General features: G+C 35.0%; 1 protein-coding gene across 2 annotated transcripts; it reads right to left on the reverse strand.

Moving 5' to 3' along the window:
* Window positions 1-387: 387 nt before the first annotated feature.
* Window positions 388-27011, reverse strand: LOC133180740 (transient receptor potential cation channel subfamily A member 1 homolog). 2 transcript variants are annotated; one of them, XM_061315208.1, is made up of 25 exons: window positions 26913-27011; window positions 26159-26396; window positions 23527-23695; window positions 23131-23237; window positions 20638-20832; window positions 20130-20348; window positions 19583-19749; window positions 19299-19421; window positions 18832-19015; window positions 14990-15097; window positions 12147-12235; window positions 11764-11910; window positions 10910-11021; window positions 10624-10760; window positions 8548-8669; window positions 7980-8129; window positions 5383-5480; window positions 4759-4928; window positions 3819-3996; window positions 3280-3411; window positions 2886-3086; window positions 2175-2348; window positions 1762-1830; window positions 1457-1636; window positions 388-1106 (listed from the first exon to the last, which is right to left on the reverse strand). In XM_061315208.1, exons 2-25 carry the CDS (start codon window positions 26342-26344, stop codon window positions 927-929), a joined length of 3597 nt encoding a protein of 1198 aa, XP_061171192.1. In that variant the 5' UTR covers window positions 26345-26396; window positions 26913-27011; the 3' UTR covers window positions 388-926. The 2 variants fall into 2 exon arrangements, with proteins under 2 accessions (XP_061171192.1, XP_061171193.1); XM_061315209.1 differs by lacking the exons at window positions 26159-26396; window positions 26913-27011 and adding an exon at window positions 25974-26015.
* Between the last annotated feature and the right edge of the window lie 442 nt (window positions 27012-27453).

Genomic DNA, 27453 nt, shown 5'->3' on the forward strand with positions numbered 1-27453 from the left:
ATATTTCAGAAATACATGTGGATGAAATGATAGAGAAGTTACAACAAATTAAAAAAAAAAATCTTTAAAAAAAAAATATATATTATTGTGTCATGATAAGGGAGATATTCTTGCCCTTGGGATTCGATGTTTTGCCATAAAAATACGGCAATATAAATAATTCTCTTGTAAATCAACAACCATCTTATTCACAGTTTGTTTTTGTGGGGGTACGAGAAATAAACCTTTAGTTACATCACTAATGTAGAACAGAATATTATTAATCCTGTGTTACACAAATAAACACCTACTCACAATAATGCTTAGAGCATTAAAATCTACATTGCTTTGTATAACACTAACAACTCTCCAGATACAAATGAAAAATATTACGTTTATTTAGAATACATAGTGAAATAAGAAAACCTATTTCAAATATGCTGTTATCACAATAAATACAAAACAATGATTACACTTTAATAACAACTGCATGTACATAGGACAATTATATTCTACTTACCTTAATATAGAATGTATGAGCAAAAAAAAAGATAATTAATTAAAGTCAAAAAATAGCATCTGGTTACATTAATACTTTTACCCTTTAATATTCTATTTACACGAATAACTGTTTCAGAATATCAAATATTGCATTGATTTCACTCCTCCCTAAAAACATGAATCTGATTCTCACAGCAAGAGTTCCACTGTGTAATTATAATCACTTGCCTGGCTTTACTGAGAGAAGGGATGCAACTCTGGGTTTAGTCTTGACAGAGTTATATTTCCTTTAGATAGGATACTAATGAGTGGTAAATATCAAACTTAGCTATAGAGCCATAATAATAACACATTAATGTACAACAATAACAAAACAATAAAGAGATTTGGAGATGCCCCCTTTTGAGCTCCTTTGTAAGTTTTTTCCCTTTGAGATGGTCCCCCTCTCAGTCTCTGTCCTGGAAGTCCTCCTCGTTGAAGTCTGTGACCCCCGAGTGCTCCAGGAGAACTCTGAGCATGCCCTCCAGTCGGGCGCTCTGTTCACGGATATTTTTAACTCCACCCTTCAGCTTACTCATGTCTTTCTGTAACTTTTCTTGGGTCTCCATGACCTTCTCTATCTCATCCTAAACAAAGGTCAAGGTCACAGGATTAGACAAAAACTCTAATAATGGCAAAGGTTTTAAGACACCAGAAATGCATATAATTCAAATTTAACATATGGTTGTAAATAGAATCTCAGAAAATCTTTACAGCAAAGAAATGCAACTGTAGCTTTCTCATCTGTTTAATCAGAGTTTTAACTGCTACGGAGTTTTGATATATGTACAAGGCCAACACTTGTGTTGTTAGCTTTGGAACCTCCAATTGTCAGAAGTATAATCTCCAAGCCTAAACTCTTCTTTCTACTTTACTCCAATTTGTACATTAAGAAATTTTGCCTAGATAAAAGAGATTAACAGAATACTATACTGACCAGATCTGGGTCCAGGGCTTTAGAGATCGCCTGTGAGGACAGATCCCCTGCCTCGGCTCGAGCCAGAAGCTTCAGGGGGTTCAAAGTCTTCCTGTTTGGTCGGTAAGTGTCACACTTTGCCACGAACCGTCGCCTTATAAATTCTGGTACCACCCTCTCTACATCCAAGGCTAAATCAACCTGGAAAACAAACCTGAAGTCTTAACAAACATGGAAATTATTTAACATTACTTATTAATTACATTTTCCAAAACTTTTATTTCTGAACTTTATTTCTCTTTTTTTTCATGTTTTGGTTGACTTACCTGCATAGCCATCCTCTTAAGGGCCGCCTGTTCCTGTACGGCTTTAATGTCGTCTACAGCCAAACCAACCTGGGATGAAAGAAAAGTTATATATAGCAAATACCTTTAATCCCTGTCCAGTTAGAAAGCTAATATAGAGACAAACCTGAATTCTACAATACTTTCATGTACAATTTTTTTTTAAAAAAATTTCAAGAACCTTATTTTTAACTTTGAAAGTGAACAACATGCAGAATGGAACCAAAACAGACATGACACAGAAATACTTTAATGAAATGACAAATAACATAAGAATATAACCAATGAAATGAAACATGATGCAAGAATTGAACCAATGAAAAGATGGCATCATAGAAAAATGAACCAATGAAAAGACGCATGACTTAAGAATGAACCAATGAAAAGACACGTACCAGTAAGTTCATGATTATGATGGACATGAGGATCATGAACACGACAAACATGATGTATGTAATCTCTGGGTAGTAGTCCAGCTGTGTCCCGTAGAAGATATTCTCATACTCATACTCTCCTATCATCATCACAGTAGTCTTAATCAGAGACTCCCAGACCGTCGCAAAAGCATCCTAAAAATAGAAAAGTTACAGCTATTTTGTCGATTCAAATTTTATTTAATTTATTCCACTGTAAGAGAAAATTCAAAATCAGTGAATAGAGTGATCTGAGCCTATTTGATGTGCCTGCAGTCAAAAAATTGTCTTTTTTTTTACAGAATCAGAATTTACTTATCTGGCAGTGCTAAGAATATATAATTATGTAACAGAATCTGAGTTATATAACCTGGCTTTGTACGATAATTAGAGTTCTAAATACACCTGGCTCTATAAGAGAAATAATCTGGCATTTGCAACAAAACTGCAATTATCTAACCTGGCTTTTTATAACAATGGCAGTTATCTAACTGGCTTTTTAAGAGAAACATACTTATTTAAGCTGGCTTCGTAAAAGGATTACAGTTATGAAATATGTGGAGATAACGAACAGTATTCAAGCTCAAAAGTCCATTAAACAATACAAAATAGGAGCAGAGCAAACACAGACCTCTAAAACATCAGAGGTGGGATCATCTACCTGACTTTGTAAGACAATCAGAGTTATCTAACCTGGCTTTGCAGTAGACAGTAGAATCCCAAACCAAAGGCCACGATAAACAGAAAGAAGACAATGGCGAACTGCATGAAGGTGTTAAGGATGTCCTTAAACATGACAACGTAGATTCCAAATCGGGGGAACTTCTGGAGGAAAAGAACCAGATTAATCCAACAGAGGAAGATCGCCACGGCCCCCACCGACCACTGCCAGGTCTGTAAATAATGAAGATGTGTACTGTGTATATATACATACATTTACATACATGGTGACCCACATATAATAGACCACTGCCAAAATATATATAAATTTTTTTTAATGGTTTCTATTTCATAGATACTGTCTGACATATATTTCAGCATATGACTACCGGTATTTCCTTGCAATACCTACAAAATATACACTTACAAATCTGAATCCTGTGGACTTCTGACAACTCTCAAAGTCAATAACGAGGAGTAAGGCACACACATAGGTCACCCACTCTATCAGGTTCTCAAAGCCCAGGTACTGGAGCTTGGCCTGGTAGATTTGTAACAGCTGAAATCAACATAAAATATTTAAAGTCATACTGTATGCTAGGTAGCAATTTCTATTCTAATGTCTTGGTTCGTTAGGATTCTGCATGGACTGTCACTTTTTTTCCATCAGTTTTTATGTCTTGAGAGAATTTGTAACCTTCTGTAATAATCAACTGTCTCTTTATAATTTTTGTTTTTAACTGTATTTCCTTGAGAAAAAAAATTTTCCCTAAAATCTTCAATTATTCTCATCATAAATTTCAGGGTACCTGTTGCAATCTCTTTATTTGCTGTTTTGTTTTCCAATCCAGGTACCATTTAAAATCATTCAAATCTATGTATATTTTATTTATAAATACTCAAACCAAATAAAACTACATGTATTTTTCCTAATTAAATATTGGACTCTGATGTCAAATCACCCACCTCTCTGAGCAAATTCCAGGCAGCCAAACCCATGATGACATATTTTCCAATTGTAGCAAAAAGTGGTTGGTCAAACATATCTTTGCTGGGGTCATGGAGAGTTAGAGCTTTTTCACATGCAGTCTTTTCTGGAGTACTTGATGTTATGCTTGAGTCATTTTTCTTTAATTCTTCATATCTGGAAAATAGATACAAAAGATAAGGTGACTAAAAATAAAGACATATGGGGTACATAATTGGTCTCCGATCAATTCTAGTGGCAACTTTTTTTACAGTGTCTACAGTAAAAGCCACCTTTATGGCACACACAAACCATTACAGACAATCTAAGGCCTATACAAAAGTTTCATATTTTTTCAAACACACTCTGATCAAATCCAAATTTCCAGACAGATTGTAATCTCTCTGTTAAATATGAACTTATCAGGTTTCTCTGTTACTATCTTAAGGCCCAAAAAGGTTTTTTCTCTATTAGTGATCTTTCTTTTCCAAATGACCAAAGAGAGTTCAATGAAGTGGAATAATTGAGGAAATATGCAATTGAACGAATACCTTTGAAGAATTAAAAGGTAAAAGAATGTAAATAAAATCTTAATACCGTGTAAGTGGAAATTTTAGAAAGACGCCAATTTAGCAATTTATCTTTAGATAATGGTAAATATTTTAAAAGAATCAATTTTAGCAATTTTAAAGTGCCTACTAAAGAAGCTGTTACAAATGAAACGCAATTTATTTTTAGCGATATTTAATTTTAGCAATCTCAACACCCTCGCTAATAATGCCAAAATTAAATCCTCGCTAAAAAATTCTGCTTATACAGTAATTTTTTTTAATTTTTAATTCATTTGGCTGTAACTGCTACAGAGTGAACAATTAGATTTTTGTGAAAAAGTTAACAAAATTATTAAGTATATATTTTTGCCCATAATTTTAAACCTACACTTCAAATGGAGGGTCAGTCTGCACGACATAGCCCGTGAGAAAGACCAGAAAGATGGCGTAGATAAGAAAGTTGATGTAGTAGAATGTCCGCCCAAAGCTGTTCCACTTGTGACGAAGTAAAGCATTCACCAATGGATGAGCCAAGAGGTCTTCTCGCTTTGAGTTCACCTACAGCAACACAAAGATATTTAAATGTAACAGTACTCAATAAACTTTAGTCAAAATCTTGAGGTTTTTTTTAATTTGCCGATCAGATGAACTTATATTATTTGCAGTTTTCAGAAAGTGGAATAGAAATATGAACTTAATAAGTGGCAATAGCAAAGGCTAGAAATACAGTTGAACGCGGTTATCTTGACACCGATATCTGGAATATCATGGTTATCTGATTTTGAAGATTTTTTCTCGGTCCCATTGAGTTCAAGATAACGAGGTTTGACTCTTAGTATTTGATTTTTCACTGGTAAGTAAAGCCACTGTAACTCAAATTTCTTTGACCAAATCAATGAAGCCATGTATTTATGAATCAATTCTTCAATAATTTCATAATTTACATTCCAGTAAATTTCACATTATTCTATTGACCTACAATTATTCTGAATTACTAGTCATGTTGACCTACCATTATTATGAGTGGATGGTTGTTCTTTAATTCACTGGAGTCGGATGTGTAGGGTCGGGCAGACACGTTCAGAGTGAAGTCCTCGTTATACACACTCCCTGTACAAAATATTACAGATTCAGTTAAAAGCATCTCTAACTCCTTGTACACTAAGGAAAGCATTAATGTCTAAAAGCTGTTCAAAAAGTCTTTCTGAACATAATAAACACAGATGAAGTATCATCATATCACCCCTTGGACAGTGTCGAGATTTTATACATTTACTACAAGAAAGGATGACATCAAATATACATCAAACATACAACAGGAAGACTGTCACAACATATAAAATTGAGCATTCTTTAGAATAAGTCACTCTTAAAAGTTATCAACTTAAAACAAGAGGCCCATGGGCCACATCGCTCACCTGAGTAACTTTGGCCATGCTGTTCATTACAGACTTCCCCCTTGTAATACCTATTGTGGCCCCGCCCTACCCCCGGGGGCCATGATTTGAACAATTTAGAATCTACACTCCCCCAGGATGCTTCCACATAAGTTTCAGTTTTTCTGGTCCAGTGGTTCTTGAGAAGATTTTTCCTATATATTTCAAAGTTTCCCTATTGTGGCCCGCCCTACCCCCGGGGTCATGATTTGAACAATTTAGAATCTACACTACCCCAGGATGCTTCCACATAAGTTTCAGCTTTTCTGGCTCAGTGGTTCTTGAGAAGAAGATTTTTAAAGATTTTTCCTATATATTTCAATGTAAAACTTGGATTCCCTATTGTGGCCCCGCCCTACCCCCGGGGGTCATGATTTTAACAATTTAGAATCTACACTATCCCAGGATGCTTCCACATAAGTTTCAGCTTTTCTGGCTCAGTGGTTCTTGAGAAGAAGATTTTTAAAGATTTTTCCTATATATTTCAATGTAAAACTTGGATTCCCTATTGTGGCCCCGCCCTACCCCCGGGGGTCATGATTTTAACAATTTAGAATCTACACTATCCCAGGATGCTTCCATATAAGTTTCAGCTTTTCTGGCCCAGTGGTTCTTGAGAAGAAGATTTTTTAATGACCCCACCCTATTTTTGTCTTTTCTTGATTATCTCCCCTTGTAAGGGGACTTGGCCCTTTATTTTAACAATTTTAACTCCCCTTCACCCAAGGATACTTTGTACCAAGTTTGGTTAAAATTGGCCCAGTGGTTCTTGAGAAGAAGTTGAAAATGTGAAAAGTTTACAGACGGACGGACGGACAGACGGACGACGGACAATGGGTGATCAGAAAAGCTCACTTGAGCTTTTAGCTCAGGTGAGCTAAAAAGTTTTTTAAACCAGAGAAATGTTTATGCCCATAGTAGAAAGGAATAAATCTAAAAAGAAATGTTTTTGGTAGTTACATTCTTTTTTTAATATTTCTTTGAATTTGCTATTTTTGACCAAAACCCTAGTTTTCTTTAACATAACTAAACTCTACAAAACTTCATCTTTTTTATATTAACAAATTGCCTTCTCTCAATGTTTAAAGAAACAAGCTCATAAATATGGTCTAAGTCTTAATAACAATAAAAAGTTCCTAAACTTTCTTTTCTTCCTCACATTCCTTGAAGTATTTATCCTACAGTACTACTAAAATCAACAGTGGATAATAAGTGCAGGAACAGGACTAGTAGCACTAATGCAAGTGTACACTTAAACTCAAAATCTGAAACAAAGACTACCAAATAGAACATTAAATAAATATAGAATCTCCCATGGATTGTAGTTGGATATGAATTTTTATCCAACAAATTGTGTGTTTTGATCCCCTCGCCAAGGGCGAGGGAATAAAAACACACAAGTTGGATAAAAAATCATATCTAACAACAAACCATGGGAGATTCTTTTTATCACACGCTTTACACATAGTCCTCAATGTTTTACACTGTTTTATGTATATAAATCCACAATATTTGACTTGATCAAATTCACGCGAAACCCATTGTGACGTCACAACCGTGGATATGATATTCTATGAGCTGTATCCACTGTATAAAGGAATAAACATGTGATAAATTCCTATACAAATCTCACCTGTCACTCTTCCCCGTTCTGTAGGCATGCAAAATCCGCAAAACATGCATAGCAAAATCAGGCAAGAAATTAAATAGCTACTATCACTTAGCATGCTAATAAACATGTCTCACTGAGCAAAGTTATTTTTCTACTAACTCCATATTAAAATTTTGCCCAACAAATCAAATTCTAAAATGAGAACCAATGGTTTATTCAAATGAATAGTGATGACTTTCAACAACCCCCAGTCATTGTTCTACATAAAACCAGATCAATATTTAGTATAAGCAATTTTATAAATATTTCTAAAATACTTTATCCTCTGAATATTTCTAAAATATTTTGCCCTCACAAACACACCCCAATGCTGACCCCTCATTTGTTTCTCTCCCCCACTAACCCATCCCCTTATCTTTGGTACATTTACCTAATCCTGACCCCTCGATTGTCCCTCTCTCCCATTACCGTCACCCCCTTCTCTCTCTTACACACACCTAATTCAAATCCTTCGATTGTCCCTCTTTCCCACTACCCCTAACCCCTCTTTCATACACTCACCTGATCCTGACCCCTCACTTGTCCCTCCCTCGGTCCAGTTAGAGTAGGTATCATCCAGGAACTCGTAATTAAATGTACATTTGTAGTCCGGGTGTTCTGGGTTTTTATTGTTTGTTGTCATACAACGTAGAAACGCTTCCTCTGCCACATCTGTAATAACAAAGATCTAGTCCCTGATTTGGGTCAAACAAGTTTTTATTTCCTTCTTAATAAAATAAAATTATCTAACCTCAAACATGTACCTAAAATTTTTTGTGAACCTAGAGAAAACTGTTCACAAATAATTATGTTTTCGTTACTATAAATACTGACCTGGCATTTTCTGTTTATGTTTTCGTTACTAAAGATACTGATCTTGCATTTTCTGTTTATGTTTTCATTACTATAGATACTGACCTGGCATTTTCTGTTTATGTTTTCGTTACTATAGATACTGATCTTGCATTTTCTGTTTATGTTTACATTCGTTACTATAGATACTGACCTGGCATTTTCTGTTTATGTTTTCGTTACTATAGATACTGACCTGGCATTTTCTGTTTATGTTTTCGCTTCTATAGATACTGACCTGGCATTTTCTTGATGAGTTTCCTCATGGGTGTGGTACGTAACCCCGTCGCTATGTCAGGGGTCTCGTTCCTCATTGCCTCCTCCCATTTATCACTGTTTATGATAACCGACGCAACATCACTAGAAAAACAAAGATATATGTGTGAGAATACAGCCATTCAACAATACAACAAAATGTTGTCAATGGACTGGTGTTTTTTTATGGATTGATGTCTAATTCTTCATGACCTATAGTTTATTGTGAGTGATGACCTATGGTTTTTTGGATGACTAACGGTTTATTATTGTGACTTTCAGTTAATTGTTTTTACTTGTGGTTTATTGTTGTGAGTTATTGTTCCAGACTTACTGTTCATTGTCATGACTTGTTGTGTTTTGACTTATGGTTTATTGTTTTGACTTGTGGTTTACAGTGCAGGAAACTAATTTTGTTACAGCATCGATGCTGATTTGAATGCTTCCTTTGCTTGCTGATTTAATGCTAGTTATCCTTATCCTGATGCTGTTTTATAATTAGGTCAATGCTACCGGAAGTAGCATCATGCTACCGGAAGTAGATAACTGGATTTCAGCATTGCCGTTTAAAGCAATAAAAGTGCCTTTTACAATTATTTGATCATAATATCTCACTATGTATCAATAATGTGAATACTCTAACCAATATTCTTTCTTTCTTTATTAATTTTTTACTGAATTAAAACTCATTGATTTTCTGATGCTAGTAGGATAATGCTGATTTTATGTAGGTCAATGCTGGTTTTATCCTTTGCTTGCTGATGCTGATCCTGGTAATGCTGTTTTTTTAATGCTGATGCTATCTCGATCCTGATGCTACTAATGCTTATGCTGATGCTGGTTTATGTAACAAAATTAGTTCCCTGCACTGTATTGTTGTGACTTATGGTTTATTGTTTTGACTTATGGTTTATTATTGTGACTTATGGTTTATTGTTGTGACTTATGGTTTATTGTTGTGACTTACGGTTTATTGTTTTGACTTATGGTTTATTGTTGAAACTTATGGTTTATTGTTTTGACTTGTGGTTTATTGTTTTGACTTGTGGTTTATTGTTGTGACTTACAGTTTATTGTTGTGACTTATGGTTAATTGTCATGACTTATGTTTTGTCAATGTGACTTACAGTTCTTTGTAATTTACGGTTTGTTGTGACTTATGGTTAATTGTCATGACTTATGTTTTGTCAATGTGACTTACAGTTCTTTGTAATTTACGGTTTGTTGTGACTTATGGTTAATTGTCATGACTTATGTTTTGTCAATGTGACTTACAGTTCTTTGTAATTTACGATTTGTTGTGACTTATGGTTAATTGTCATGACTTATGTTTTGTCAATGTGACTTACAGTTCTTTGTAATTTACGGTTTGTTTTGACTTATGGTTAATTGTCATGACTTATGTTTTGTCAATGTGACTTACAGTTCTTTGTAATTTACGGTTTGTTGTGACTTATGGTTAATTGTCATGACTTATGTTTTGTCAATGTGACTTACAGTTCTTTGTAATTTACGGTTTGTTGTGACTTATGGTTAATTGTCATGACTTATGTTTTGTCAATGTGACTTACAGTTCTTTGTAATTTACGGTTTGTTTTGACTTATGGTTAATTGTCATGACTTATGTTTTGTCAATGTGACTTACAGTTCTTTGTAATTTACGGTTTGCTGTGACTTATGGTTAATTGTCATGACTTATGTTTTGTCAATGTGACTTACAGTTCTTTGTAATTTACGGTTTGTTGTGACTTATGGTTAATTGTCATGACTTATGTTTTGTCAATGTGACTTACAGTTCTTTGTAATTTACGGTTTGTTTTGACTTATGGTTAATTGTCATGATTTATGTTTTGTCAATGTGACTTAAGTTCTTTGTAATTTACGGTTTGTTGTGACTTATGGTTAATTGTCATGACTTACGTTTTATTGTTGTGACTTACGTTTATTGTTGTGACTTATGGTTTATTGTCGTGACTTACATTTTATTGTCGTGAGGTACGGTTTATTGTCATGACTTATGGTTTATTATTGTGACTTACGTCTTATTGTCATGACTTACGTCTTATTGTTGTCGATAGCCAGGTCCAGACAGTTGTTCCCGTCCGTGTCTCTTTGTGATACGTTAGCGTTGTGTTCTAGCAAACACTTCACTACATCAGCATGTCCGTATCGAGACGCCAAATGAAGGGGGGTGGTCTGTATGATAATATCTGTGTATCAAACTCATGAAAAACTTAAAATTATTCAACTTACATGTATATTACTACATCATTTTGAAAATTAACACTTTGTCTACAAATTGGAATGTGAAAATTCAGACAGCTGATCAATGTGAAGAGACTTACCTTCGTTTTATCCATAGGGTCCACCTGGGCATCAGCGTCCAACAAACATTTGACTGTTTTTAACCAACCCTTAGCAGCTGCACAATCAAGGGGAGTCCATAACACAGAGTTTCTAAAGTTATAACCAAGGTCAAATGTAACAATATCAAACTACTTAATTGAGATTTATTGGAAAAATTGTCATGCGGCCAAAATAAAATTATTGTTTGTTTGAAATTGCTTCCCTCGTCATTGAAATGACCTCCTGAAAAAAATTTGACTAAAAATAAGAAAATCTGTTTTTATTTAATCAATTCTTGGCCTATTGTCACATGCACCACCAAAACATTTTATCAGTGTCGGTTCTAGGCAAAGACAGGGTTCTTAGTTGATGGAAGGTACTTTTTACATAAAGTCAGAAAATAATGTGTTCACTTTTAGTGATATTTTTATCAACAATTTTAAATTTAACTTCAATTCTGAAAAGAAAATAAGTTGCCCCCTCCTCCCTCCCTCCTGGGTCTGAAACCCCAAGGTCACAATTCTAAACAAACAATTTTATAAAGAAGGTCTTACTAAATATTATGCTGTCCTTTAAAAGAAAATTTTATCTGCTCCAAGAATATAAAGTAGGCCACAGTACAAGTTTGTGGCATGAATCTAGTAGATATCACTTAGATACTCTATTGTTTATAGGATATTCAATGTTGGAATTTATTTCAAAAGTGAGACAGGATTTATTTTTTGCGAGGATGAAGCAATACTTCACTGTTGAAAATTTAGTAAATGTGTCAACTACCTTGACCAACTTTTCTTTGAACAAGTGATGAATAAAATGAAGCCACACAACATAAATTAACGAGATCTGAGCTCACCTGGCAGCGACGTCCGCCCCGTTTTTGATGAGGATCATCGCGACTTTAGTGTGACCATGAAGCGTGGCGAGATGTAGAGCTGTGTTAGAGTCCTCGTCTTCATCATTCACAGATGAGTGATCACGAATCACCATCTCTCGCACAACACTGCGAAACAACAGAATTAAAAACATGGTCCTAAAGCATAAAGAATGGCATGGGCCTTCATTTGAATAAACATGGAACTCCTTTCTTCTTTAAAAACAAACTTTAAAAGAAAATCTTTGTAAAGTGAGATGGACCAAAAATTCACCTCACACACCAAGCAAATAGGGGGTTAGGAAAGTGAAGTACTCACTAAGCTATTGTTAAGATGTTGTACACTTGAACTTGGAGCCACTTACTTGGTTCTACCATTTTTAGCTGCCAGATGTAATGGAGTTTGTTCTTCTTCATTTTTACAATCTAAGTCAGCGCCGTTTTCAATCAGACACTGTAAACATGGTAATGGTAAATTACCAATCAAATGCATACTACAGTCCCTGAAACGTTCTACTTTCCCATTTTTCCGTTCGCTCACCGTTCGTTCACCGTTCGTTCAGCGTGCGTTTACCGTTCGCTCACCGTGCGTTCACCGTTCGCTCTCCGTTCACAGTTTTGCGTTCAGCGTTCACCGTGCGCTCGCGTTCACCGTTCATAAAGCGTTCACCGTTCGCTCTTCGTTCGTTCACTTAGCGTTCACCTTGCGTTCAGCGTTCACTTATCGTTCAGTCTTCAGTGTCATTCGGAACTCCGAAGTGAAAGGACTTATCTTTTTTTAAGTAAGGATTTACAGGTTTTGAATTTAATAAATAACATACCGTGTTTAAAGAAACATTATTTCATGGGGGAAAAAATTATCTACAATATTTATTTTTATTATTCTAACTTAGCTGTTAGGTTATTTATTAAATTTAAATACGGGCAAAATACTGATACTTCAAGCACTGCAACATTTTGTTGTTATGTTAAAGACGACAAATCGTTAATGGATAGATAATAATCGAAGTCAATTAATTTACCAACTGCAGCAAAAATACGAAAATATTTATTTCTATCACATTTTTTTCCTTCAAATAATACAGAAATACATGTTAGAACTTGTTCTGAGAATGATAAACAGTACTGCGGATATCCAGTTAATTAAATATCTTTAGAGCGAATTAAATTAATAGTGTGGTTTAAAAAAAATATATGTTTAAAATGTACTACATTAAAGAATTTTTTTCTACTTTACATATATAAAGTCTTTAATTAGAGAGAGAGAGAAATGCCTTTATAACATGATTATCATTTATGTAACCAAGGTGATTCTCCAGTAATGATATTTTTCACCGTAACTTTATATGTTTTGTCATTCGATATTATTAAGAGCCCCCCCCCCCCCTTCCCCTAAATCGGTTACTTAGTTAATTTTTCCAGTATATTTTAATTAACATTTTAAAAGAAGTTAATATGTTTGTAGCACAAAAATTTCAGTCTCAAAACAAACATGCATCTAAACAAAGTCATTATACAATATTAGTTCAAAATATACATGTGCAGGCGGTGATATTTTAAATTGGCAGGGAGCATGTTTCAAATTCAAGCGGCTTAATTATTCCAAGTATTTATTCCCAATGTATTTTATTCATTTATTTATTTATTATTTTTTTTTTTTTTTAGAAATGTTGGAATCAGATCTAGAAATGATAAGAAAACATGTTAAAACTTCTTGGAAATACTAACACTTTGCCTTCGGTGTGACGAGACTTTCACACCTGCACAGTGTCGAATGATTTTGATTGACAGGTCAAGCACGTGGACTTCGTGTGAACTTGAAGCAGGAAAATAAAAACCGATTATGACTGTAAAACAAATTGATTTGTTGATTTAAAAAAATGGTTACTTTCACTGCCTGATATAGTTAGAAAAAAATTAGAATTTTTGTTTGATATAGGTACAAACATTTGAGGAAGGGAGGGGGGGGGCAAAACCGAATCTCTCTCTCTCTCTCTCTCTCTCTCTCTCTCATTTGTCTGTTTAATAAAAACTATGACAGCATATTACTTAAATATCAAGTTGTGAAAATTAAATATATAACAAATAATATGATTGCCTCTTTGTATCATCTTGTCCGAGTATAATCACGGCCGGGAAATGTCTACAGATACATGTAGAAGTCTGCTCAATAAATCATCATAAAAAATAAAACTGACACATAAATATATTATTGCATTAAAATGTTAAAATACGAGTGTATTTATGCAATACGTCCACATACCTTTGTAAAAAAAATTTTCTCTTTTTTTTTTTTACACGGAATCGCCTTGTATGGTTGTTACAACCGTTGTAATTCATTCTATAAGTCCGTAGTTTTCTCTTCTAAAATCCGTGTTATCATAAAGTTGAATTTAAACATCGTACATATTTGCAGAAAATATTGTAAGAAACTTAAATTAATAATTTTACTTAATGTGCATGTATCGTCTCTCTTAGGACAATTTTCATTGATTTGTTTATTTATTTATTTATTATTATTTTTTTAGCACCAGGCATTAGAATACAATAGAATAGTTTCAATGCAAGGAAAAGATCAGAGGCATTCCGAATAAATCGTTCATCTTGCGTTCACCGTTCACTTTGCGCTCGCGTTTGCGCTCCGTTCGCGTTCTGCGTTCGCTCACCGTTCACCGTTCACACATCGTTCACCAAGTTGCGTTCAGCGTTCACACATCGTTCACTCACCGTTCGCTCTGCGTTCGTTCACCGTTCGTTCACCGTTCGTTCAGCGTTCGCTCACCGTTCAAGTGGGAAAGTAGAACGTTTCAGGGACTGTATCATTCAACTATGATAACCATTAATTATTCTCAACAAATTGTAACAAAAGAAGATAAGGATTGCCTACAATTCAGATTTCAGTAAATTTGTTATGTACTAGGTACTTCATGTACATTGTGTCCTGTTTCTTACATACAGAGTCATCAAAACTTTCTGAATGCAGTACGACATCTGACAAAGTTCAAAGGTTAGCCAGTCTATACAAAATTCTGTCAGTCCGACTATTTCATTTTGATTGTTTAACATGTTTAATGTTTAAGTTAATCAGTCACCTGGACTGACATGTCAAATAACTGCTTGACTTCAGGCAATTTTTTTTATCAATTTTGCTGAAAGAACCAATATGGTAAATGTATCTTGTGTAGTGGAGTGTATATATAAAACATACCCTAACAATACCCAGATAGCCTTCCTGAGCTGCAATGTGTAGAGGGTGGTTGTCATAGCGATCTCCAACGTCCACAAGTCGCCTGACGTCAGGGTAGGCCAGCATCGTCTGGAAGTAAAACATAGGAAATCAGAGATTACAGAGCTCACCTCAACGAATGTTGTCTTTAACTAAGGCAAAGTCCCACACTAAACTGATAATCTAGTAGACTTAGTGTGCATCCCTAGATGCAACATTTATGCAATTTTGGTCTGATATGGCTTGCTGCTTGGGAATGGACTTATCTAAAAACTTAAAACTAGTCACTCATCCAGAAAATGCAAGTCAAATCCAGCATCTGAAGCAAGTTTGAGAGTGTTCGTCCCTTGATGCATCATCCATGCAAGTTTGGTTCTGATAGGCCTTATAGTTACTTGGAAATGAGATCTGCTCCAAAAACTTTAACCTGCACCAAAAACCTTAACCTGCTCCAAAAACATTAACCTGGTCATTCTTTAGCTGAAATTGCATCTGAAACCTTGACTGGTACAATGAAACACACTAGAAGCATCCTCCATGCATCTCTGAATGATATAGGGCATAGAAGTACTTGAAAAGAAACTGCTCCAAAAACTTTAACCTGGGATGCCGACGCCGAGGGTATTACATAAGCTCCTCTAACTTCGTTGAGGTGAGCTAAAAACTATGGAGGGTAATCGTGTTCAAAAATCCAGACTTGTAAGTTTGTAAATCCAAACTTGTACGTTCGTAAATCCAAACATGTAATCGTATCAGTTTCACAGTCTACATATGTAAGTAGGTAATTCCGACATCCTAGCATGTAGTTCCGAACATACAACTGTGTTGACTTTGAGTTTATACTATTAATGTGTGTATTTTTGATGTTGTAAACTTTGTTTTCCGGAATTTATATTTCCGCTCTCTGAATAAAACACAAAGACAATTGACAAGTCTACAAATGTAAAGTCTATATGATTGTCGAATTTTGATTATGAGAACCTATGGAGGGTCGTCAGTGCCACAATTATTTTTAATGGTCTTATTTTCTTTTTATTCTAACTTTCTGTTTTCCAAATTAAATTCTTTATTTTTTATTTCTTATTTTAATTCTTACTTCTTGAAGGCGCGGATCTAGAAGGGGGTCCGGACCCCCCACTCCCACCCCTCCCCCTGAAATTTGTAGACTTAGTAAATGTTTATACTAAACGAATTAAAAGTGACCTTGGATCCCCCTCGAAAATGCTGATCTGTGTTAAGTTGACGACTACCCCCCCCCCCCCCCCCCCCATACACACGAGCGAAATAGGGTTTTCATGCTTGGGAAAGGAGTTTATTTTTTTTTTTTTGCTTGTCAAGAAATTTCTGGGTTGGATTTTTTTGGACAGGGATGTACTCCCCCCCCCCCCCCTTGGATCAGTGCCTGTTCTTGTTTATATTTTCCAGTTTTATTCTATTTTATTTATTTTATTATGGCAATTTTGATTCCTTTCGTATTCTGATTCTTTCTTAAAATTTCAATTATGTTTCACTTCACCTAAGTTAACACTTCATTTTTTTTTTTTGGTAACAACTATAAGCAAAATCGAAAGTTTGTTTAAGAAACTAGAACTTACGGAGTTAAACTAAGAAATCCGAGTAAAATTTAAACGAAAAGGGAAGCTACGGCCTTTTATGTACAGGTACACGGAGATTTTGGCAAACAGTCTACCTACAAAACGTACAACGTAGAAACATTTCCATGGAACATATTTTTTTTTCATTTTAAAAACCATTTGATGTCGTTCTTGCGTGTTTTCTCTCGTTTTCAGGTCCGTAGGAAGCATTTTCATTGGGTGGGGGTGGGGTGGAGCAGTGGGCACAAAACAAAAATTTCTTGTTAAGCTCCCCCCTCCCCCCCCCCAAAATGAAACATTCCTGTTGAGGGGGTACAATGATGAATTAGCCTTATTTCTTTTCTTATGTATTTACCGACAAAATTATTGAGGGGGCACAATCAAAAATTGCTTTTTTTTATTGGTATAGTATATACTGGCACCCTCACCCCACTTGCTACCTACGGACCTGATTCGGGGCCATAAAACTTAGATGTGCTCACTTTTGATCCCAGTCTCTCTTTTCTACATACTATTAATTCCTTTGTTAAATGTGAGACTGTGATCAAAAATGAGCCAGTCTAAGTTCTATGGCCCTGGTGCAAGATGTTTCAAATATGATAAATATGAACACCATTTTTGATTGCCCGCTTATGGTACACAAATATCAGGTATCTTTAAATTGATATTGTCATCACGTTATTTTTTTAAAGTAGGACAGAGAAAATTTTTTACTAACAAATCTCAGGTCCGAAGTAGGAGGGATCGAAAGGTTGGGCTCCCAACTTTTTTGTGTGGAGAATAATCTTTTGCAGCTGTTTTAATATGAAAATTCATTTATAGGCTGTGTGCCCAACCATCCCCACCCCCCATCCCCCTTATTTTGCAGTATCATTAAACTCGGGATAATTCTTGCTTTGAAAAAAAAAGTTACTGAAAAGTTAAAGATATCCTAAACCGCGCCTCCCACAAAGGAAGAGTTTAATTGTGCATTATATTTATTTTATTTTTCATCGTCAATTTTTGGAGCCCCCCCTCCATTGATACGGATCTTCATCTACTGAGTGGTTGTTTTTTTTTTAAATATAATATCATTGCAGTTACATTGGTTCTTAATAAACTGACGCACTGATCACAGTAGCCTAGTGGTTGGGAGCTAGCTTCGTAGGCCATTGGAGGGTAAGAGTTCACTTGTCCTAAGTTCCTAGTGCCGGCCTGCAAAATGTAAGACGTTTAACATACGTGTTGGTAATGACTATTCCTTTGGCATTGAAAGTCAAATTGAATAATTTTTCGATTGAGACCTTAAAAACCGAAGCCCCTCTAGATCCGCGCAAGCCGTGAATAAGCGGGTAATGATTCATGTCACATCGTCAAATTAAAAAAAATTAAGAAGATAAAATAAAATTGGAATATATAAAAAAAAAAGTTAGAATTAAAATTAAATAACAAATTCAAGTGAAAATATTAACATAGAATTGGAAGTAAGAATTAAAAAAAGAAATAAAATCTAAATAAATTATTTCAGTTGGAAAAAGAAGAAATTAAAATAAAAAAAGAGAAAAAATGTGGCACTGATGCCCCTCCATAGTTTCTCATAATCAAAATTCGACAATCATGTAGACTTTACATATGTAGACTTGTCAATTGTCTTTGTGTTTTATTCAGAGCGCGGAAATATAAATTCCGGAAAACAAAGTTTACAACATCAAAAATACACACATTAATAGTATAAACTCAAAGTCAACACAGTTGTATGTTCGGAACTACATGCTAGGATGTCGGAATTACCTACTTACATATGTAGACTATGAAACTGATACGATCACAAGTTTGGATTTACAAACTTACAAGTCTGGATTTTTGAACACGATTACCCTCCATAAAAAACCACTGATGAGACACAGCCACAGATGACAAAGGAAATCTGTTTCTGATTAACTGATGACTGTTTGTATAATCATAATAACTTGGCCAGAAGGAGGCGGATATGGTATTCAAACCCACTTCGTTAAGGGTCCTGAAGGAAATGTCTGATTAACTGTGATTCTCTCTATCATCATTTCTAACTAAGGAATGGTAAAAGCATCTCTAACGTTCAAAATTAATTCCTCATTTCTTTTTATCATGAAAAAACCTTATTCTAAATTCTACCATATGTATATAAAGGGCATTTGTTTTCTTTTAATTTTCCTTTTAATATTTTGAAACAGCACATCCACTTTCTGGATATAGAAAGTAATTGTTCACCTTGAGTGCCTCGAGTTTGTCTTCCTCTGCTGCAAGGTACACAGCCGTCTTGTCGTTTTTATCCACCGCTTCATAATCTGCGCCTTTCTTCAGAAGAGCGTCCAGCGACTCGGCGTGACCTGAATATGCTGCCATCAGAAGTGGGGTGTAGTTGTCTCTGTCTCGCTTCTCCATAGGAGCTTTCCTGATTAAGACAATGTACCATTTTTATCCTTCTTTGTAAAACAATTGTTAACATCTGAGCAAAATAATGTAAATACTCTTCAATCTACATATAAATTAATACTCCTTTGAAAGATACTCATGTATTTTAAGATGAATTTTTTAAAACTTCCATCTGCTTAAAAATCTTTTAATTTGCTTAAATTCTCAAATAAAACTGGTATTTAAGTATAATTTTGCTTCTTATACTACAGTTTACAGGGAGATCACTGTATATGTATAAACCTATACGTTGGTTGACCTACATTTCAATGAGGAACTCGACTACATCCTTGTGGTTGAAGCCTGCAGCAATGTGAAGGGGCGTGGCCATCTCGTCGTTCAGGGCGTCTATTCTGGCGTGGTTACGTACCAGCAACTTCACACACCTGTTCAATAACAAAATTTGTAGATGTATTTTTTTCATCCTTTTTGATCCAAGTGTCATCAAAAAATTCTTACCAGGTTAAAAAAACACCTCTGCAGGTGTTCCTAACATTACCAGATGGAGGGGTATATTTAGTTATCATGGGGGTGTAATAAATATTACCTGATATCCCCTGCTTTGGCTGCCAGGTGGAGGGGGTACATATAGTTACTACTGGGGGTGTTGACATCTGACCGCTTCTCCAGACAGAGTTTAACCACATCGTAATGTCCGTTCTCTACCGCCAGGTGTAAACAGGTGTTCTGATCGCAGTCCCTGTCCGTCACCATCTGGTGTCAGAAATCAGAGTAGAATTTCATTATATAGGGTATAAATAAGAAATAAATAAAGTTAATCAAGTTTAATAATAAAGTTATACAATTCCTGCTCATACATTTCACTCATTTCAGAAATGTCCAGGTAAATGCACCAAAGTTTCAAAATCCCAGAATTTTATTTCATTATCTTTGTTTTAAATCTTTCAAATAGAATAAACCAGAAAATATTTCCATGCACCATATCCAACATTTTTTTCCACACAACAAACATGTACTTTCACAAGTTTTGCATGGACAATAAAATTGTGAATATTTGTAGACAGGAAAGACACATTACTGTAGTGTTTTTAACAGTAATTATTTATGAAAACAGAGAGTTGTTGAATCCTTACATTTGAGATGGTGACCCAGCCATCTTGTTTAGCCCCGGCCTGGAACAAGAGCTGTACGATCTCAATGTTTCCCTCCGACGCCGCACAATGGAGGGGGGTAAGGTCCTCATTATCTTTACATCTAAGCTGGGCTCCAGCATTAATCAACATCCTGGCTATCTCTACATGGTTATGGGTGGCAGCCATGTGTAACGCCGTCATGCCCTGCTTGTCTTCAGCCTATTTAATTAATTATAACCTGTTCAGTGATTTTACTGCCTACAGAATGGCAGTTATAAATGTCTACACCAGTATCTGCTTATTTCTTGTTTTGAATGAATCGTAACATCCTTCTTTATGATCCTCTTAAACATTTTTACAGCTTTGTTCAAACTTACACATTTCATACATGTAATGATCATTGTTAGAAAATACTTAATAAGATTTCCTGAATTGAAAATACTATTAAATTTTCAAATATTGCAGATGTTTATACATGGATTATAATCCCCTATACAGTGTCCCTTACCTCAATGTTGATGCCTTCAAACTGCAGTAGTTCCTTTGTGGCGAGCTCGTTCCCTCTCATCGCTGCGTAATGTAGGGGAGTTAATCCATACTTATCTCCCCTGTTCATGTCCGCTCCGTTCTTTATGAGGTATATGACCACAACATCCTGTTTGGCCAGCTCACCCTCCGATTGGCTGCTAGGTATTGCATTCATCTAAATAAACCAATCAAATTATCTCAGTCAGTGTTTGTAATCAAAGCCCAAGGTGATTACATTTACCTAAAATTAAACGACATGTTGTGCAAGATTCTACACTTCTAAACTTGTTCTTGAATTTTAATTGAACTTATTTCTTTAATGTTTATCTTTGGAAGAATATTAAGCTTATTTTTGCATGATAAACCCATGCTACATGCACAAATTATAGTGACTGCTTCAAGAGAAAACAAGATGTGTTTGTGAAACACTGATGCCCCCGTATGGCAGCTTATGGCTAAGGTTAAAGTTTCTCAAATGGAAGTCAAAATCCAGGCCAAAAGATAACAAAAAATGTTGATACCCAAAGAAAAGTCTTGTCTTGAGGAATATACCTGTGAAATTTGAAAGACCTAGCTGCAACTGTTCAAAAGTTATGGCGAAGGTTAAAGTTTTTTAAATAAAAGTCAAACGTCAAGGTCAAAGTGGTTGGTATCCAAAGGAAGATCTTGTCACAAGGATTACATATGTGAAGTATGAAAGCCCTATCACCAACCACTCAAAAGTTATGACCAAGGTTAAAGTTTTTCGAAAGTAGGTCAAACTCCTATGTCAAGGTCAAAGGGTCAGAGTGGTTGGTATCCAAAGGAAGGTCGTGTCACAAGGATTACATATGTGAAGAATGAAAGCCCTAGCACCAACCATTCAAAAGTTATGGCCAAGGTTAAAGTTTTTCAAAAGTAGGTCAAACTCCTAGGTCAAGGTCAAAGGGTCAAAGGGGTTGATATCCAGAGGAAGGTCTTGTCAGAAGGAATACACATGTGAAGTTTGAAACCCCAAGCCCCAACTGTTCAAAAGTTATGGCCAAGGTTAAAGTTTTTCAAAAGTGGGTCAAACTCCAAGGTCAAGGTCAAAAGGTCAAAGTTTTTGGTATCCAAAGGAAGGTCTTGTCACAAAGAATACACATGTGAAGTTTGAAACCCCAAGGACCAACTGTTCAGAAGTTATGGCCAAGGTTAAAGTCTCATAAAATTTTGCAAAAGTGGGTCAAACTCCAAGGTCAAAAGGTCAAATATGATGGTAACCAAAGAAAGGTCTTGTCACAAGGAATACACAAGTGAAATATGAAAGCCATAGCTCCAACCAATCAAAAGTTATGGGCAAGGTTAAAGTTGACAACAGACAGACAGACAAACAGACAAACGGACAGACAAACAGATAAACAGACAAACAGACAGACAGGACAAAAACAATATACCCCTGGGATCTTTCGATCCGGGGGCATAAAAATGTTTATGTTTGAAGTGTGTGCAGTATAATCTTTCAAATTGACAAAAACCTCACTATCTTGTTAATTAAAATGTTGTGGTGTAAAGTTATCCCAGTGCTGCACATTTGACTTGTAATGGAGTTCACGCTTGTCAGGATGTATATTTATATTAAACAGTGAAGTTGTATTGAGGAAGAGATAGGGACCACACTGGAAAACGGTGAATTCCATGTGATAACTAATGATTCAACTCAATAAAACTGGTGAATTCCACATAACTAACAGTGAACTCCACAGGATAACTAACGATTAAACTCGATAACGTTGATTTCGGTCGTCGCTTTACTGACTTGGGTCTCGCTCCCTAGAAAATGTTTCACAAACGTACAATCAAACAGGCATTAGAAATAAGAAAGTAAGAGAATCATGCTAAAAATTCTGTATAAAAAAGAAAGTATATAAGCCCTCTCTCCTCAGTGCATGGTCATCTCACTTCACAAGAGCAGGAATTTAGCCATATGTCCAATAGAGAAATTTTATGATAAAATAGGTCACATGCTGTCCTGACAAATTGAGACATATCCAAAAAACAATAAACTGGTATGCATGCCGCGCCTGATAATGGAGCATAGAACGTACTGTCAAAATAGAAATAACGCAGTCAAAATAAATATAGCGCATACTGTTGAGGTCATACCTCCCAAGGAGTTATCTCCCCCTCCTCCTCCTGAAACACAAAAGCCTTTATTTCATGTGCTACATAACTAATTACAAATTCATCTGCCACATGGTTTATAAAGACTTTTTTTCTTTATATTTCAAGAGTTTTCAAAGACTTTTTTAAAGACCTTTTTATTGATATTCCAAACACCATATAGGTATAAATTGTTATCGTTCCAGCACAGAGGTGCATGTGTGAACCATGTTCCAGAGATATACTATGAGAGTCATCTATATCAACAGGTAAGTACAGGTTTATTCAAATATTTTCCATACAAATTATGTTTTTAAATATGTAGTAAAGTAAGAAATTGTTAGATCCCCACCTCTCGATCCTCCAGCACGAGCTCGGATCCTCTCCTCTGTTTCTCTCTCTTGTAACGAGCTGCATAGTGCAATGGAGTTAAAGCCTCCTCATCGAGGGAATTTATATCTGTAAATGAAACAATTTTCCTCTTTGTATAATGGCATTCCATTCCTAATCTCTATGTGCCTACTAAATTAATCTACAGACAAAATGCATCTGATAGCTTTTGATGAAATTTATATGTCAGCTGTGTTACCAAGTACTATTAAAAAACTTTTAAACCCATATACTCTGACTGTAAACTTTGTCAGAATCTACATACATTTTCATCACTGCCTCTTTAATATTACCTGCAGTGTATTAGGATTTAGATGAATACTGTTACTATTTGTAAGAGAATGCCAGAATTATTTACCTGCCCCGAAGTTGTGTAGGAGTTTGACGATTTCGTACTGATTGTAGCGAGCGGCGTAATGCATAGCCGTCACGCCCTCCTCATCCCGCATGTTTATTTTCTTCCTGACGTTTCCTGTAATGGACTTCAGCAGAATCTCCATGCTGCGGGTGTCTCCATTACGGGCACACTGGTGAAATAACACATATAAAGAGTTAGCTGTAGCACATTATTACCTCCAACATTGGAGAATTATACAAGGGATGTAACTCTAGCAATAGTCTTGCGTCTTTTTGAGATATCATTTTTACTGTGTAATTCAATAAATCTGATTGATTTTCTTGATATTATGTGCAAAATTATATTTTACAACAATAATGACTTTAGTTACTAAAAATAACTTAAGGAAAACCCAAAGGTATCTTTATAATAGTGAAAATTCTTTAAAGTTAGAAAATCTAATAATGAATTTGTTTGTTTCTTTTTTGTTACAAAAGAAAATAAATAATATAACAAATATTGCCCTTTGATTCGGTCAATCCATATAATTATACCAACTTCATATTCACACTTCGTGCTCAGTCGACATGCTTTTCTGTGAAGTCAATATATCTATGGATCCACCTCATAAAAGGGCTATATTTATTTATTTATTTATTTTTTCACCTCATAAAAGGGTTATATTTATTTATTTATTTATTTATTTTTTTTTATTTCTTAAATTTGTTTTATCTGCCATGCGTGTGTATATATGTACATGTGTTTTTTGCATGTTAATTTATGTTGTAAATGTTTAAACATCTTCTTGTCATCAGATATCTAAATACTTCCTACCATTATCATTGCTAGAGTTACATACATGTACTAATAAATTATATATAAGTCCTTAAAAAAAATTATGTTTGTTTCCTGTAACCTGATGGATCCATTCAAATTACAGCCGGGTGGAAATGTCTTTTTTCCTTCCAAATCTATGTTTGCTCAAGTATAGCTGATGGGTTTTTTTTTTTTTTTTGTTTTTTTTTTAATAAAATAATTGTAGCTTTACTTGAGAAATAAAATTATGTCAACTAAGTCAACATTCACATTTAATTTATAATGACTAATGATCATTTATATATCATATAGCATTTTCCCCAGGACTTTTGAATTTGTTTTATGCTGCAAATCACAACTTCTCGGGCCTTTCTGGCAAGAGGAAAAACAACCTCAAATGTGTTAACTATACGTGTTCTGAACAATCCCTCTTCACAAACATTAAAATAAATGGAGACCTATTATCTTTGGAGTATGGAGCTTAACTTCATTGAATGTAAAGATACTACCTAAAATATACCACAGAAGTGTCTATTGTCTCTGTCTATCCAATACTATAAAAAACGATAAATAGGAAGTGACTCAATTTTGTTTAATATATAAAGTTAAACATCCAGTGATTCAGATATAAATGCATTGAATTTTGTGTTTTTCCAGCTTGCAGGAATTAAGACCCAAATGCACATCTGGCTATTTCAGCCCAGGGATTTTTAGGTGTGTTCCCGTTTTGCACACATTTGATAATTAGGTATAGAACAATAGGTGTGAAATATGTTTTGATAGCAATTATAGTCTGATCTCCGTCTAGGATTTACCTGGAACTACCTGTATTTTACCAGTGCATTATAATATAAATTTAAAAGAATAAATTTTGACTGAAGATGAAGTTAATAATTTAGACAAATATCCTTACTGCAGTTCACCCTGTTTACATTTTTTTTTACTTCATAAAAATAAAAATGAAGGAGTAAATAAATCCATTCTTAATTAATTAAAAAGAAAGAGAGTGAGAGACAGAGATTAACCATATGAAAATAATTATAGTTTTGATTAATATTTATGATATTTTTTTGTTTTAAAAAAGTTTTTTCGTAATTATGATATCACAGAAATAAATCAATTAAAATAAATACAAAATTAATCTTTTTTCTTCCTATTCTTTCCATAGATTCTCTTTCTCCAAATTCACAACTATGATATAGATCATAGCAATTAAGTAATTATCTTATCTGGACGAATTCCCGTTTTGCACACATTTTTTCAATACCTGAAATTCAAATGTGCAAAATGGGAACAAACCGATTTTTAACCCTATTAATTGCTTTAAATTTTTCATGGCATGTAGGCATTTAGGGAAAGCAAAAATGAATCTTTTAAACAGGAAACTTCATTATGTGTCTCCATACATCATACATATACATACTGTGACAATCCTACATTAATTTAGCAAAATAAAAAAATCCCTCTACTTTTTGGGAATGTTACAGGAAACAAACATAAATTTTTTGCCTAATTCTTCAGGAAGTTGGCTGTATCACTGTGTTTTATCTCACTGACTAGAGGAGGTTGGCTCTCTCGTTATGCCTTATCTCAATGAGACTTTTCTGGTGTAACATTAGATTCAGGAAGTTGGCTATCTCAGTGAGACTTACCTAATGTGTTATGAGATTAAGGAGGTCTGCCCTATCTCTGCTTTATCTCAGAGAGACTTTCCTGGTGTAATGTAAGATTAAGGAGGTTGACCCATCTCTGTGCTTTATCTCAGAGAGACTTACCTGGTGTAATGTAAGATTAAGGAGGTTGACCCATCTCTGTGCTTTATCTCAGAGAGACTTACCTGGTGTAAAGTGAGATTGAGGAGGTCGGCCGTATCGCTGCGTTTCATTCCACTGGGAACGACCTGCGGCTCCTCCTCATCATCCAGGAGGTTCTTCATCTCGACGCCATTAGCTTTCTTCTCGTCTTCATCATCCGGCCCGGTCACACTGACCGTCGTCCGGTACGATCCCTGGACATCGTCCATGTCTGAGCTGGGGCTAACTCTTGTCAGGGCGATGTGTGGCTGTCAATCAAATCTACAACAAACATTACTGTTAACAGAAACTCACTTTGTTACTCGCAGTTATGGATGCATAATGGTAATTTAAGCAATAAAGACAACTGCCCGTCGTGTTAAAGTTAGTCATCCAAAGAGATCATTATTGTCATACCTTCACAGTTAAAATTTCTTCTCAGGAGGGTTTATTAATCCAACCTTCATATGAATGAATGTTTTCTTAAAAAAAAAATTTAATGTCCGAAACAAATTTCACACAATGCTGGCCTAGTTAGAAAATATTGGTGGGTTAATAATGAGCTAATGACTTCTCTCGTCCCTAATGTTTCACAATAAACAGTCTGATATATTATAGGTAAAAATCACTTTGTAACTGATTACGTATTTTTAACTCAGTTTGTTGTTCATTTCCAAAATGATCGCGGTCTATTTAACTTGGAGAAAATTCGGTGTGTCTACATTGCGCAATGCATGCTAAAAAACTGATGCTTGCAAAATCGGATAAACATGCAATATGAGAATATTGAACTCTTACCTTGCACTTATATTTATCTTATTGTGAATTTCCCACAGTCTTAATCAGAATCCAGAAAACACCGCCGTTTTATCATTATTTCAAAGGCTCATTCATCCGTCAACATATTTTCGTAGTCATCGCTGCAATGCTTTTTTTGTTTATAGTCACGTGACACAATACTTGCCGGACTAGCTATTTTTAGATACTTTTGCTGAAAAAAATGTCAATTCTTCGTTATAGACCTAGCTGGTCTGCACCTGAGAGTATATGGCTTAAAGGGTTTTTAGATTCACTTCTGTGTCAATGTGACCATAAACCATGATCCTATAGAATATGAGGTTAACTTGATCCTCAAAAGCCAAGATCACTTGTCAATACGGTGCATATATGTCAGTGGCGGATTTAAAGGGGCGCACCTGCCTTAAAGTCTTTCTTTCTATATTCTTACTTGCAATATCGGATTCAAAATTTATATTAAAATAATTTATTTTATTCAAACCAATGACAAAATTTTTACGCTTTGTGATGGACATGAATTGTGTGTCTGCATACCATGAAA

This window comes from Saccostrea echinata, unplaced genomic scaffold, assembly GCF_033153115.1.
Source record: "Saccostrea echinata isolate AGI-Se365-2 ecotype Australia unplaced genomic scaffold, CSIRO_AGI_Sech_v1 ptg000007l, whole genome shotgun sequence".
Lineage (NCBI taxonomy): Eukaryota > Metazoa > Mollusca > Bivalvia > Ostreida > Ostreidae > Saccostrea > Saccostrea echinata.